Source organism: Bradysia coprophila, unplaced genomic scaffold (assembly GCF_014529535.1).
Source record: "Bradysia coprophila strain Holo2 unplaced genomic scaffold, BU_Bcop_v1 contig_138, whole genome shotgun sequence".
Taxonomy (NCBI): Eukaryota; Metazoa; Arthropoda; class Insecta; order Diptera; family Sciaridae; genus Bradysia; species Bradysia coprophila.
In genome coordinates, this window is record NW_023503409.1 from 3,468,829 (window position 1) to 3,482,504 (window position 13,676).

At 36.3% G+C, this 13,676-nt stretch overlaps 3 protein-coding genes across 5 annotated transcripts; 1 reads left to right on the forward strand and 2 right to left on the reverse strand.

Annotated features, from left to right (window-relative positions):
* Positions 1 to 2,568: 2,568 nt before the first annotated feature.
* LOC119073568 lies at positions 2,569 to 4,291 on the reverse strand. Its single transcript, XM_037179126.1, has 6 exons — positions 4,195 to 4,291; positions 3,861 to 4,135; positions 3,581 to 3,785; positions 3,225 to 3,518; positions 2,954 to 3,163; positions 2,569 to 2,897 (listed from the first exon to the last, which is right to left on the reverse strand). The coding sequence occupies exons 1-5, from the start codon at positions 4,255 to 4,257 to the stop codon at positions 2,972 to 2,974; spliced, it is 1,029 nt and encodes a 342-aa protein (XP_037035021.1). The 5' UTR covers positions 4,258 to 4,291; the 3' UTR covers positions 2,569 to 2,897; positions 2,954 to 2,971.
* A 1,660-nt stretch (positions 4,292 to 5,951) lies between these two features.
* LOC119073538 (deformed epidermal autoregulatory factor 1) lies at positions 5,952 to 10,345 on the forward strand. 3 transcript variants are annotated; one of them, XM_037179083.1, is made up of 5 exons: positions 5,952 to 6,228; positions 6,915 to 7,521; positions 8,542 to 8,754; positions 8,825 to 9,075; positions 9,263 to 10,345. In XM_037179083.1, the coding sequence occupies exons 1-5, from the start codon at positions 6,133 to 6,135 to the stop codon at positions 9,428 to 9,430; spliced, it is 1,335 nt and encodes a 444-aa protein (XP_037034978.1). In that variant the 5' UTR covers positions 5,952 to 6,132; the 3' UTR covers positions 9,431 to 10,345. The 3 variants fall into 3 exon arrangements, with proteins under 3 accessions (XP_037034978.1, XP_037034979.1, XP_037034980.1); XM_037179084.1 differs by having other exon boundaries at positions 6,202 to 6,552; XM_037179085.1 differs by lacking the exon at positions 5,952 to 6,228 and adding an exon at positions 6,255 to 6,380.
* Positions 10,346 to 11,279: 934 nt separating this feature from the next.
* On the reverse strand, positions 11,280 to 12,263 carry LOC119073661. Its single transcript, XM_037179265.1, has 3 exons — positions 12,100 to 12,263; positions 11,618 to 11,991; positions 11,280 to 11,552 (listed from the first exon to the last, which is right to left on the reverse strand). Exons 2-3 carry the CDS (start codon positions 11,915 to 11,917, stop codon positions 11,370 to 11,372), a joined length of 483 nt encoding a protein of 160 aa, XP_037035160.1. The 5' UTR covers positions 11,918 to 11,991; positions 12,100 to 12,263; the 3' UTR covers positions 11,280 to 11,369.
* Positions 12,264 to 13,676: the final 1,413 nt, after the last annotated feature.

Consider the following 13,676-nt stretch of genomic DNA (forward strand, 5'->3'; position numbering starts at 1 on the left):
CAATGTACATTACGGTTATAATGCGAAATTAGATCATTTTGTACTATCGGCACACAAATCTAATGCAAACATTTTACCTGGAACAATCTCTTAATTTGTTGTTGTTGTTGTTTTTCTCGTTGAGGAGCATATCAAATAAATTCAGCGGGCATATCGTTGTGTGGTAACATGGTGAATAACCTACACATATTGTATTGTAAATGTTCTATCCGTTCGATGAGATAAAAATGTCAAATGCAGATCTCATAAAATGTTTTCTGAATATAAGGGAAAAAAAACTACGATTTTCCATTAAATGTGTTTGACTAACCCCATTCCACCATTGTTATAAAACAATGTTGAAGAAAAAAAATTATAGCAGGAAAAATGTGACTCTCTGTATAAATTACATACGTAACCGTACGACATTTTATGATTTATTGCAAACAAGATTCATTTCCACACAATACACAAATCAAAAGCACTTATAGCCACGTTAGTTATCTAAAACCATTAATTAAAGTGCATTTACACATCTCACTACCGATCGATATGTGAACAAATTTGTCGTTCAATTGTTATGGGAACAAGTAAAAATAGAAAATCCCAATGCGTCCAAACATAAATATTTCAAATTTATAAAAATATGGAAAGTTCTTCTTATAATACGAAGGAAATTGACCAAGATTTTCCGAAATTAATAATAATAATTAAATCTGTTACTTCTTTTGTTTCGAATATAACTTCTCGTAACTGTTATAATAGCAGATTACGCAACGCGATCCATTGGATTACCTTCTTTTTTGGATTTTTTTTACCAAGTAAATTAAATTATATTAAGTTAAGTTATGAGTTATATGACTCACTAAGTAATTAATAATTGGGCCATTTGAAGGCTATCTTTTTAACGTTGCAATTTGGCAACGGTCTTAGGAAACAACAAGTCGGAAGTAAAGACTAAATGTTCACAATTACCGTCCGTGCAATTAACAAACATTCGTGCGTACCATGCACGGCAAAATCGTCTGAAAGCGCCGTATGACATATGTCGAAGCACAAGGGAAAGAATAAAAGCGTCAGTTGTCCTCGCGAAACAAAACGAAAAACAATAATAAAACCGAATTGTCGTAGTCAGGTCATTCCCTAGAGTACCTAGAGACACCGTTTCGTCCTGCTGATCTCAAAACTCACTAGTTCACTTCCATAAAATTCCCGTGAATTTTATGTGGAAACAGCACATTGGGGAACAAATGCTGGAAATGGCACTTCTTGTGTGCAATTTACCGATCGAGGCGTAGCCAATATCGGTAAACACTCAGTACACCATTTGCTCCATTGCCAAGTAAGACATTTTATGTGTCGACACAAAGATAAATTACGGAAATAATACCATCCTTGAAGGAATGGCAACAGAATTAAACATATGGTATCTGCATGATGGCACGCTATGTGGAGAGCCAAAGGAAGTATTATCCAATTTTGAAAAATTAATCATTGGTGAACAGATCGGATTGAAAATTATCCCATCTAAATGTGAAATATTTTTCTGTTCAAATCCAGATGACTCAGTCATATCAACTTTTAACTAAGTTTCTCTTGGAATCAAAGTAATAACTGAAGACAGGCCTCTCACTCTAAATTTGGACTCCTTATTAAGGAATTGAAATTAAGGAAAAATGAGGGGAAATTTGTCGATAAAAATCGAAATTATTCTAAGATGCAGCAATTAACATCGGAAGTGTTCGCCTCAACTTTAAAATAAAACGCATTATTGTTTATTTTGACGTATCGTTTTTGTAAATTTGATTTTTATCACAATGAAAATTTGAATATTTTGGGCGCGCTTAAGGCTTGAATTAGATTCATAGCAAAGCTTAGCTCTAACAATTATCACTGTAAGTGCACTTCAAAATTCAAAATTTTGACGTACATACCTACCGTTTTTGTAGGAAACAGTTTTCAATCAGTTTTCGATGCGACAAAATTTTTGAAATTTAAGACGTACATACGGCGTGAATTCTTACTTGACCCCACCCTCAAGTTTAAAAACTTGCTGGATTAGATTTAGATCTCATTAACTGCAAAAGCTGTTGTTTGTTATCCCGTTCGAATTTTGAAAAAATAATAAATTGGTGAAAGTATAAAAGTATAAATTTGAAAGAAGTAAGTGTAAATAGGGATAAAACCTTGAATTGTTTGTAGTAAGAAAGCATGTCTGAGACAATGTTAAGGGTGATCGTGATTTACATGTTAAATCAAATAGTTCTACTCGAGACTCTCGAGCCGAGAGGTGGCGTGGAACCTCAAAAATATATGTTAAACCAGTCATGTTCGAACGATCATGAGCTACGACACCACCTTTTTATTAGAGTTCTTTGTGTTAAATAATAAAAATTGATTTTTTTGTCGCGCTGCGAATTTTTTTTCCCTAATTTTGATTGCCGTTAATGAAATTTTCGAAAAATAAGGAAATAAGGAGGTGCGAGAGGCCTGTGTGAGGGTGGAGCTACCTTTTATTGAAAATGTGTCCTTGCCTCCAGAAGTAGTAGTAGTGAAAATGAAACAGCAGTAAAATTAGAAAAAAAAATGGTTGTAATGCTGGTCAAGTTTACACATATTTGTTTCAGAACTCCTGATTAGAGTTTATGTAAAGGTGAAATCTTAAACATAATTTTTCGAAATATTTTTGTTGCAAATTTTGGCGAATTTCGTTTCTTTTAGTTCAAATTAATTAAACAAATTGATTAGGGATAAAAAATCTGATCTCAATTGTTAGTACATATGTAGCTCAGTAATGAGAATACTTAATGTCTTGACTTATTTCAATTGGTTTAACAAAAATAATCGGTTTGTTAAACTAGATATGGCTAAAGTTAATACAAACTTTAATTATGTTACAGTCTATGCAACGTTTACTCTGATATTCATTTCATCATTTCGTATTTTGCTCTTCGATTATGAAAAAATCGGAAAAAGTAAAAAATGACAATTTTCAGTTCCAACGGGGCTTCAGGCCTTCGATTACAGAGTTGAAAATATTCTTCAACACCATAAAACTTCGATCATCTGAATTCGCGAGCTCATTCCGGCTCATAAAAAATTCCACATTTCGCATCATTTGCAGGGCTTCAACGCGACTTCTGTTTTTCAGGTAACACATATTGTGCAAACCTAACGAAACGAACTGAAAAAGGAAAGATATTGATGATCGCTTTGATTTTGAAGAGAAACTAGAAAAATTTTACATTAACTTTCAAGTCTGTGGCTTCTTCCACTGCATTCAACCACAAATGAAGTGCTGCTTCTTTATCAACTGTCCACAGAAAAAATCCTTTGATAAACATGAGTTGACATTGGAAACATTGCTTGGGATGAGCGTCTAAAATAGTGTCAATCTTATCGATGATTGCGGCACTCGATTTTCGTCGAAATTCCTCATTTCTTAGCATGTCAGCAAAACATGGAAAATTGGTCTTGTGAACGTCTAGGCTTATTTCAAACCATTCTAATGCCTTGGCACTATTAAAGTCGACATTTCGCTGAAAATAAAGTTAGGAATGCAAGTACGGTGACTAATAATAGAGAAGTCATTATTGAGTACCATAGAGTTGTAATATTTCCCGATTTTATGACAAATCTCCGAAGTACACTGACCAACATTAGCTTCACATTCTTTGACAAGTTTCTGGACTTCAGCCCGGTCTTCATTTGAATATCCTCTGCTCCCGCAGATATGATAAGAAGTCAATAATGAAACTAGTCTGATTTTCAAGGTAAATGATTTAGGCCTCAGTCGCACAGCATCACTAAGGAGAATAAGGATGAAAATTGAACAATTGACCTCTTCTTTACCAAAATTCACTGCTATGACGGTTGCTTACCGTGCAAATTTTACAGCCTTTGCAGATATTTCTGGATGTTGCCGATTGCCTGTGAACGTGAACAATAACTCACTGTAGAGTCGGGCCATCGTTACTGCAATTCCGATTGAAATATCTGGTCCGTGCTGATTCGACCATAGCTCGAAAGCTTTTTCGCAACAGTCAATTTCCTCTTGCGAAGGATGCTGACGGAAATCCACGGAACGACGAAGACTGCACAAAGCCGAGTAGAGGGTCTGATGCCAACAGACACTTTCTGGATTCAATTCGATGGCCTAATGAAAAGTTAATTTAATTCGCGACCAAAAATTTTAATATAATCTGTTCAATCAACCTTCCGAGCAAAATCGATTCTTAATTGTGAGTCCTGCATGTCTCTTGAGAGATTACTCTTCATGGCGTTAACGAACACACTAACAACATAGCAACATATCAACATTGCATTGACAAAATGAAACTACAAAGATTGAAATGAAAAGTGTGCCGGGTAGCTCAAGTGGTAAGAGCATCGCCCCGGAAAGGTGAAGATTGCGGGTTCGTCTCCCGTCCTGGCACCAATTTTTCATTTCAAATTACATGTCCACAAACACACTACCAATCATTTACAGACATTCATAACGATTTCTACATTGAAATACAGCCATATACACTATCCACTTCCCAAATTATGAGATTTGTCACGGTTTCGTCGCCATATCGACGAAAGGTGCTAACGCATCACAATTTAGGTATACCCAAACGTCCTGGATAAGGACGCAACGTTTGAACTACACAGGATCTTCAATCAACCGGATCTTCAATTAACATCACATTTACATTACACTAATACAATCAATTCGTACACACTAACAACATAGCAACATATCAACATTGCATTGACAAAATGAAACTACAAAGATTGAAATGAAAAGTGTGCCGGGTAGCTCAAGTGGTAAGAGCATCGCCCCGGAAAGGTGAAGATTGCGGGTTCGTCTCCCGTCCTGGCACCAATTTTTCATTTCAAATTACATGTCCACAAACACACTACCAATCATTTACAGACATTCATAACGATTTCTACATTGAAATACAGCCATATACACTATCCACTTCCCAAATTATGAGATTTGTCACGGTTTCGTCGCCATATCGACGAAAGGTGCTAACGCATCACAATTTAGGTATACCCAAACGTCCTGGATAAGGACGCAACGTTTGAACTACACAGGATCTTCAATCAACCGGATCTTCAATTAACATCACATTTACATTACACTAATACAATCAATTCGTACACACTAACAACATAGCAACATATCAACATTGCATTGACAAAATGAAACTACAAAGATTGAAATGAAAAGTGTGCCGGGTAGCTCAAGTGGTAAGAGCATCGCCCCGGAAAGGTGAAGATTGCGGGTTCGTCTCCCGTCCTGGCACCAATTTTTCATTTCAAATTACATGTCCACAAACACACTACCAATCATTTACAGACATTCATAACGATTTCTACATTGAAATACAGCCATATACACTATCCACTTCCCAAATTATGAGATTTGTCACGGTTTCGTCGCCATATCGACGAAAGGTGCTAACGCATCACAATTTAGGTATACCCAAACGTCCTGGATAAGGACGCAACGTTTGAACTACACAGGATCTTCAATCAACCGGATCTTCAATTAACATCACATTTACATTACACTAATACAATCAATTCGTACACACTAACAACATAGCAACATATCAACATTGCATTGACAAAATGAAACTACAAAGATTGAAATGAAAAGTGTGCCGGGTAGCTCAAGTGGTAAGAGCATCGCCCCGGAAAGGTGAAGATTGCGGGTTCGTCTCCCGTCCTGGCACCAATTTTTCATTTCAAATTACATGTCCACAAACACACTACCAATCATTTACAGACATTCATAACGATTTCTACATTGAAATACAGCCATATACACTATCCACTTCCCAAAGTACAAGACAAGGCCGTACCAAAAATGTCTAAAGAAAATAGCGCCAATTTTCAAGCTAACACTAAAAACATGTAGAGCGTCATCTATTGTCAGTGTCAATGTACAATAATGAAGCATTTTCAATCTGTCATTTGTTGGTGAATGCGTGCTTTTCACAACAAAAAACCTCTGTGAACCTTGTGCAACCATCTTGACTGTTTGGTTTGTCAAAACGGAGCTAATATAAATTTCATAAAATAATCGGTTCGCTACTCCGGAGCGCTTAGTTTTTGTGGCTAAATTGACGTCTCTACCGTCGGGTGATCCCGATCATGGATGAAAACCAGTCGGAGCTCGCCATACCGGACATAACCGAAGCCGAACATCTTGGCTCAAACGAAGAGAACGACCATGAAAATGGCGATCAGGTAACTAAATTCATTTTACGAATTTTGCGAAAACGAATTTTATTCGCTCATTGCTGTGATAAAAGTGAAATTGTCGACGATAAGTTGATGTTTGAAACATTGAAATTGTGTTCTGTCGTTAAATTGAATAATTTAAGGGTGATGTTGACTAGGTGCATTTTTTTGTTTATTGTTGGCGTATAACATTTTCGTGCATTGCTACACTGATGTGTGTGTTTTGTACTAGTATGTTTCGTTGTGATTGCTAAACCAGTGCCCCCTTTGGACTGTTGGAATTTCTATTTATATTGTTGATTGTTGTGATTGTTCCCGACTCAAATGAAGGTTAGAGGATTTTAGACACTCCTCGCATAGTTGATTATCACTTGGTATGCCTTTATTGTCCGCTCTGGTTAATCGATAATAATTCGCGATAATTGACAATCGAATATTTGGCTGTGTTTTGATCTCCTTATTCAGCCGGAAGATTCTTACCGGTCACATTAATTGAATCAACCAGAAAGCTTCATACTTTTACAGTGTACGCAATGCAACATTTAACAAATTTAGATTAGAAAAACTGTCTACTTGAAGTCAACGAAGGCCTAAAGATTCAAAGAATCGATGAATTTCTGATGTGGATTTATTCTCAGAAGATTTCCAACCACAAACGCTTCATTAACCCATCCTTCTATTTGTAATTAAAGGTTGCACCTCGAACAACTCGTCTGGTGGCCACATCTGAAACTGGAAACACAGTTGTATCGGTACCAGTATCACTACCCATCGGTTCGTTGATTGGAACGGCATTTAATGTCATAACACCGGATCAATTGCCTCATTTCAAGCAAATGTTGTGCGTGGACAGTAACGGTTTCATTTCGGGCAATGCTGTCGTTGGCGATGGTGATATTAAAGCCACACACATTGTCATCCAGCAACAAGCCACCGAAGCAATAGCCGGCACTACAAATACTCAAGAATCGACAACAATGACAGAATCAACAGCCCTGTGCACAACCAATTGGAATGATACAATGAATTTGGAAGTGTTACCAGTTCGCTGCAAAACGACCACAGCTGAATTGTACAAATCTCGATTGGGTTCGGGTGGTCGCGGTCGTTGCATAAAGTTTAAAGATCAATGGTTTACGCCTAGTGAATTTGAAAATTTGTGCGGTCGTGGTTCGAGCAAAGATTGGAAGCGATCGATACGGTACGGTGGCCGGAGTTTACAAGCGCTAATTGATGAAGGAATTTTAACGCCACACGCAACTAGTTGCACCTGTGCCGCATGCTGTGATGATGATTCGAGTGAGTATATTATTTTTGGTTTTTGTTGGCTGAAAATTTTGTTAGTTTTTCGGTTCGATGTTTTTGTATTGCAACAACAGAACCCTACACTCAAACTCAAGTATGTTTTAATGATACGGTGAGACGGAAATAGAATTGTTATGAACGAAATGCGTGTCTTAAAATAGAACTAAGAAAATTCATTTTATGAAAAAGTGTGAGTTGTAAGCATCAATTCCATACGATGAGCACAGAGTGGATAATATCAAAAGTTTTGTTGTTCGGTGTAGGAAATTTATGATTCGTATTCATGCACCGTAGAATATTTGACACTAGTTTTGTGGTGTTGTGTTTTATTCGAAGTCTTTTTGAGGCACGTTACATTTATTCGCTCACCTTATACTTCCACTTCGGACTTGCAAGTCGATTCCAAACCATTTTTTTATTCGACTTGAACGTAGTTTGTCAATTTCGGGCAATATTTACTACCCGGCAGTCAGTCAAATTTTTAAACGATTTCCCGCTCATATATTTCCTGTTCAATTTCCCGGTAGCCGTTCCTTTCTTTGCTTTTCGATATGTAGAATCGTAAAATTGCGTTTGTTATTTCCAATTGATTTTTGGTATTGGCTTTAGTGGATTTATCGGTTCAGCTCATTACAAGAACGTCATGAGACGTTTCGCATCTTTATTGATGAATCTTCAGTCGTTCGAGCTGTACAAATTTTCCGGACAATCAATAAACATGCGAAACGTCTCGAGAACCTGCTTTCATTTCTTGTAATGACTTGGACCGATAAATCTACCAAAGGCAATGCCAAAAATCGACTTGCTTCCACGGTCCAGTAAAAGTTGGAAGAATACATGCGAACGGTCATATCTAACGACACCAAAGTTATTTCCAATCGATTACGTTTCCATTAAGAATAGATTGAGCAGTCTTTCATCGAAAAATAGATAGGGAGAACAAAGAACGCATGCGAAGCCTAAATACACGATCGACATTATACAGATTATTTAACGAATAATTACGATTTTCAGCTGCATCCGGTCCAGTTCGATTATTCACCCCTTACAAGCGACGGCGAAAGAACATAGTTAATCATCACGACTCATTGCAAACCAAAATAAAGAAGCAGAGCGAAGAAGATAGTGAAAACGACCAGTCAATTGTTACCAAGGAAGAAACGAATTGGCAAACAATCACTGATGGCATTGACGCATCAAATGATTACCTCAATTCGTCCACACAAAGTAAGAATTTTTTTTGTTTTCCAATCGGTTTGTCCAAAAATAATTAACCAAAACATTTCGTTCTGTACAGACGATTTTTCAGTGGTGTCTGAAGCCGTTGTTCCGCTCGACCGACTAAAGACGCTCTGCGCACAAATGACCAAAGCGACCAACGAATTTCGAAGATGTATAAATGAAGCCAAAGAATTGCATGCCCGTCAAATTGATCGAATTCAACGGGAAAGAGACGCTGCGCTGCTAGCAGCTAGAGTACATGGAGATGTAGATGATCCAAATAATATTAATCAAATACAGGGTGTTGATATGCCGGCGTCCAAAAAGGTAATTGTTGAACAAATATGTCTCAATTGTGACGTAGTCATGAGAATTTTGATGCTTCGACATCACTCGCTTGTGAGGAACCATAGGCCGATTATTCAATCAAACATTTCCAACAAACAAGCGATTGATGACGAGCCACTTGATGAACTAAAACTTAGAATCTTCAACAATTTCCACTCAATTTCAGTGTGCCAATTGTAATCGTGAAGCATTAGCTGAATGTTCCCTCTGTCGTCGGACGCCATATTGCTCCACATTTTGTCAACGAAAAGATTGGAACGCCCATCAAGTTGAATGCACTAACCCAAATGAAACAACGCAACAAATAATGTTACTAGTTGACGATCAAGCATAATAGTGACCGAATGTGACTCTAGTTTGTGTTGAGTGTCAGCAAAATCGGTTTAAATAATTTATTGTTTTGATGATCGGTATATATACATCTCGTCCCCTATACTGTCGATAAAGAAACATTTTCCAATAACATCACACGCACCACAAAATTTTTCTTTCTTGTTCGTCTAGCTTTCAATTTTATAGTTTCTTCTCTATTTTCTGTGGCAATTTATTGAGATGATTTTGCATCTGATGGTGAAAGAGATGCATAATTCGAACCAAACAAATCTTAATCGATGTTCAGTTTGTTTTCTTTAACATGTAGATTCACAATAAACGGAGATGTTGTTTATAGCTCGGACGAAACTAAAACTCGGTACATGCAATGAAAAATAAATCATTTTACTAGAACACATTTTATATAAATGTATACATACAGACACCACACACAGACAGAATACGGTCGTCTGTTGCACATTCATTTTTTTTCTAAATCTCAATTGCACATAAATAGTCATTCGTCAGTCGTCCTATGTTAATATTATGTTTTGTTTGCCATCGTATTGTTCCTAGGTAGCTAAAAAAAATCCATTGGTTAATCATTGTACATTTCCCTATTTTTTCCCTCTATTTCGAAATGCATTAGCACACATTAACTATATATAATTAGCGTAACACAAAGCACCCTTCATTTAACGAAATAAAAATTTGATAAAAGAATAAAAAAAACAGAAAATGGAAAATGGTTGTTGTTCACTTTGTCGTTGCAAAGCAAATATTTTTGTTTTAAATTTTGTTCAAATGTAGAAAAGAAATTTCGATTTTCGGGAATATCATCAACTTGTACCAAATTGTACCATAAAATAAGAGAATTGCTAAAGAAGAAAATAAAAAATTAAATTTTAACTATAAAAAGAAGAAGAGGGTACTATTGGAAAAAAAGTGGTTCAAAAAATTTGAACGCAATTTTTGGCGGGCGTTTTTCTATTTTTATACACAAGAAAATATTTATCATTATAATGAGAACGAAGAAGGTGATTTTGTTGTGTAAAGTAAATTTAAATGAAATGAAAAAGAAACCCAGTTTTATTATGTAATTATAAATTTGATTAATTAAAAGGAAAATATTGAAATGAACCAACGTCTTATACTTGTATACACACACCCACACACACACACACACACACACACGATAAGGTCGTTCGTTTTCCCATCGAAACACTTGATAACTTAAGCTTGATTTCGACTTACCCACTTACCAAAAACCACTCCGTTTTGCTACCCTTTAAGTTTTTGCTTCCAGTGAAAATAACAAGAGAATTTCCAGCAATTCTTTTGTTATTTCATTGGCAATTGTTGTTCTTCCGAACAGCAGTTATGATTATGCGTACGCAGACTGAAAGCTTATAGGCATGACTGCCGCTAGTTCTCGAGGTCGAAACAGCTTTTCTTACTTCTCTATTGCCACTTTACGTGATGCGCGGGTGAGGGAAGAGCTAGAGCTCTGTTTGTCGTTCCGAAGGATGTTTCTTTGAAGTTCAATGAACGAGAAAAGGAGTCCTGTTTTGGTAATAATCACACCTTGGTAGACAAATAACTGTTTTATCTATTAAGTACGTATTATTATCAAAGATTATGTGAGAATGTAAGGAAAAGTTGGGATACATGTATGACAAACGTTGTCTTCGACAACTGGATTTTATGAAAACGAAGTTTTTTTCGTCTGAAGTTGAACTTATCCTCACGAATTTCATTCCTAGTAGAATAAAAGGAATCTTAAGATTTGTCCATTTTTTGTTTTTATTTTTAGAAATAGTTTATTTGACTATTGACTATTTAACCCGTGACAAAAGTGGAGAAAGCTTCAATTCCATATTTGAAGAATTACTCACAGAACACTTAATTTCAGTCAGTGTCATCGACGATCAATTATACAAAGCAAAGCTAAATAATTAAATTCAGGTAAAATTGGTGGTATTCATTCCCAATAAATTAACATAATTATATGGACTAGGAAGGTAATCAAATCCGTATATTGAAATATTGGCGACGAAATGCTCCGTGTTCATATCGTATGCAACAGAGTTAAAGCTCTCCTCAGATATAAATGTCGTGTTAATAAGAGCCATGGCGGTCGGTGACTATAGATCATTACAATTTATCAAACTTTCGCAACATAATAACAGGACTTGCAGGCTGTACTCACATTAAAGGCAAATCGAACATAAGTGATGGACTCATCGCCGGAATATTCAAATGCTCTGCTTGGGAAGCGGCTAATGTTCGTTACATTTCGGCTTTCAAAATGAATTAGTCGATCGCCCTTCTGTCTAGCCCCAATTGAATTTGATGCTGATGGTTTCTTAGGTGGTCTAGCATTCTTCACGTAAACAACGGTGTAACTGTTCGTTGACTCATCGTCCTTTTTATATGGTAATCGACTCAATAGTGGTATGAGATCTTTACCAAATCCGTGCAGAGGTACTGTTGCTGTGTGACATTGCATACATTAGGTATGGAGATGGTTGCATCAATGTTTTTCATTTCATTTGTTACTTGTATACCACCTTCACTAAATACCTTTAAATTTTCTTATTACAATCGAATTAATTGGCTCAATTATTTTGAAAATACACAAAGTTTGAAGTTGTCATAGTATGCAGTACTCCTATCGACTTTTTTACTTACATTAACATCAACTTCAAAATTAGACAGAACACTTGGAATTTTGCCACCCAAATATTTGAATATAATTGTGTAGTTCTTTGGCTTTTCGGTGACTTGATCTATGACCTTCTTGGAGAAAAATACGTCACCACCTAGAATAAGACAACACGAAACGGTCAACTTTTTTATACCTCTTGAACGAAAAAAAAAAATCACCGAAAAGTATATGAACGTATACGTGAATAAAATGTAAATTGTTAACTTTGGACTGCGATATATTATACATTTTTCACGCATTTTGCACCTTGTGGACCGAATATCATTTTTCGTGCATTTTGCATGGATTTTTCACAAACCTTGTAAAAAGAAACCCAATACGCCCAATACGTATTATATGTGCATATACTTGGATTTTCGCCATCAGAAATACATTGTATACGTATACTGTCATATACGTATTTCGTAAGGGCTTAAGTCGAAACAAGAATAGACCGGCTATAAGCCTAGTGAGGTCTTTTTTCTTTCTCTCAATTTTCTCACTTCTCGAGATACCAACTACCAAATACGTGAGTTACAAATAGGCAAGCAGGAAGAATAGTTTCTTCAGTCGATATCCAGCTGTTGAACAGTAAACTAAACATCGCCACCATCGTTCTATCAGTTTCGTAGTCAACTACCAATTTTGTATTCAACTACCAAACTCAACTATTCAACAACCATTTTGGTATTCAACTACCAGTTTGGTAGTCAACTACCAAATTATCGATTTATAAATAGGCAAGCAGCCTAAATAATCTCATCAGTTGGTGTGCAGCTCTCAAACAGTTAACATCTCTACCACCTCTCTATCAGTATGGCAGTCAACTACCAGTTTGGTAGTCAACTACCAAAAATTCAAGCTTTAAATAGGCAAGCAGGCAGAATAATTTTGTCAGTCGGTGCGCAGCTCTCGAATAGTAAACATCTCTGCCGAAAATTACGTTTGGTAGTCAATTATAGCCTTGGTAGTCCAACTACCAACTACCAAATTTTCGAATCGCAATGTTAACTGTGAGCTAACAAATAATTATTATTTGCCTTGTGTTGATATGCTCATGGTGGCTTTGCAGTTTTGAATGTCAATCCAGCTCGCAACTACCAACTACCAAATTTTCGATTTATAAATAGGCGAGCATGTAGAATAATTTCGTCAGTCGGTGCGTAGTTCTCGAATAGTAAACATCTCTTCCCCAAAAATTACATTTGGTAGTCAATTATAGCCTTGGTAGTCCAACTACCAACTACCAAATTTTCGAATTGCAATGTTAACTGTGAGCTATCGGTGATCAGATAACAAATAATTATTATTTGCCTGGTGTTGATTTTCTCATAGTGACTTTGCAATTTTGAATTTCAGCTGGCAACTACCAAAAATCTACCAAAACTATCAACTACCAATTTTTCGTTTTATAAATCGGCAAGCAGGTAGAATAATTTCGTCAGTCGGTGCGTAGTTCTCGAATAGTAAACATCTCTGCCGAAAATTACGTTCGGTTGTCAGATACCAACTACCAAATTTTCTAATTGCAATGCTAACTATGAGCGATCGGTTATCAGAT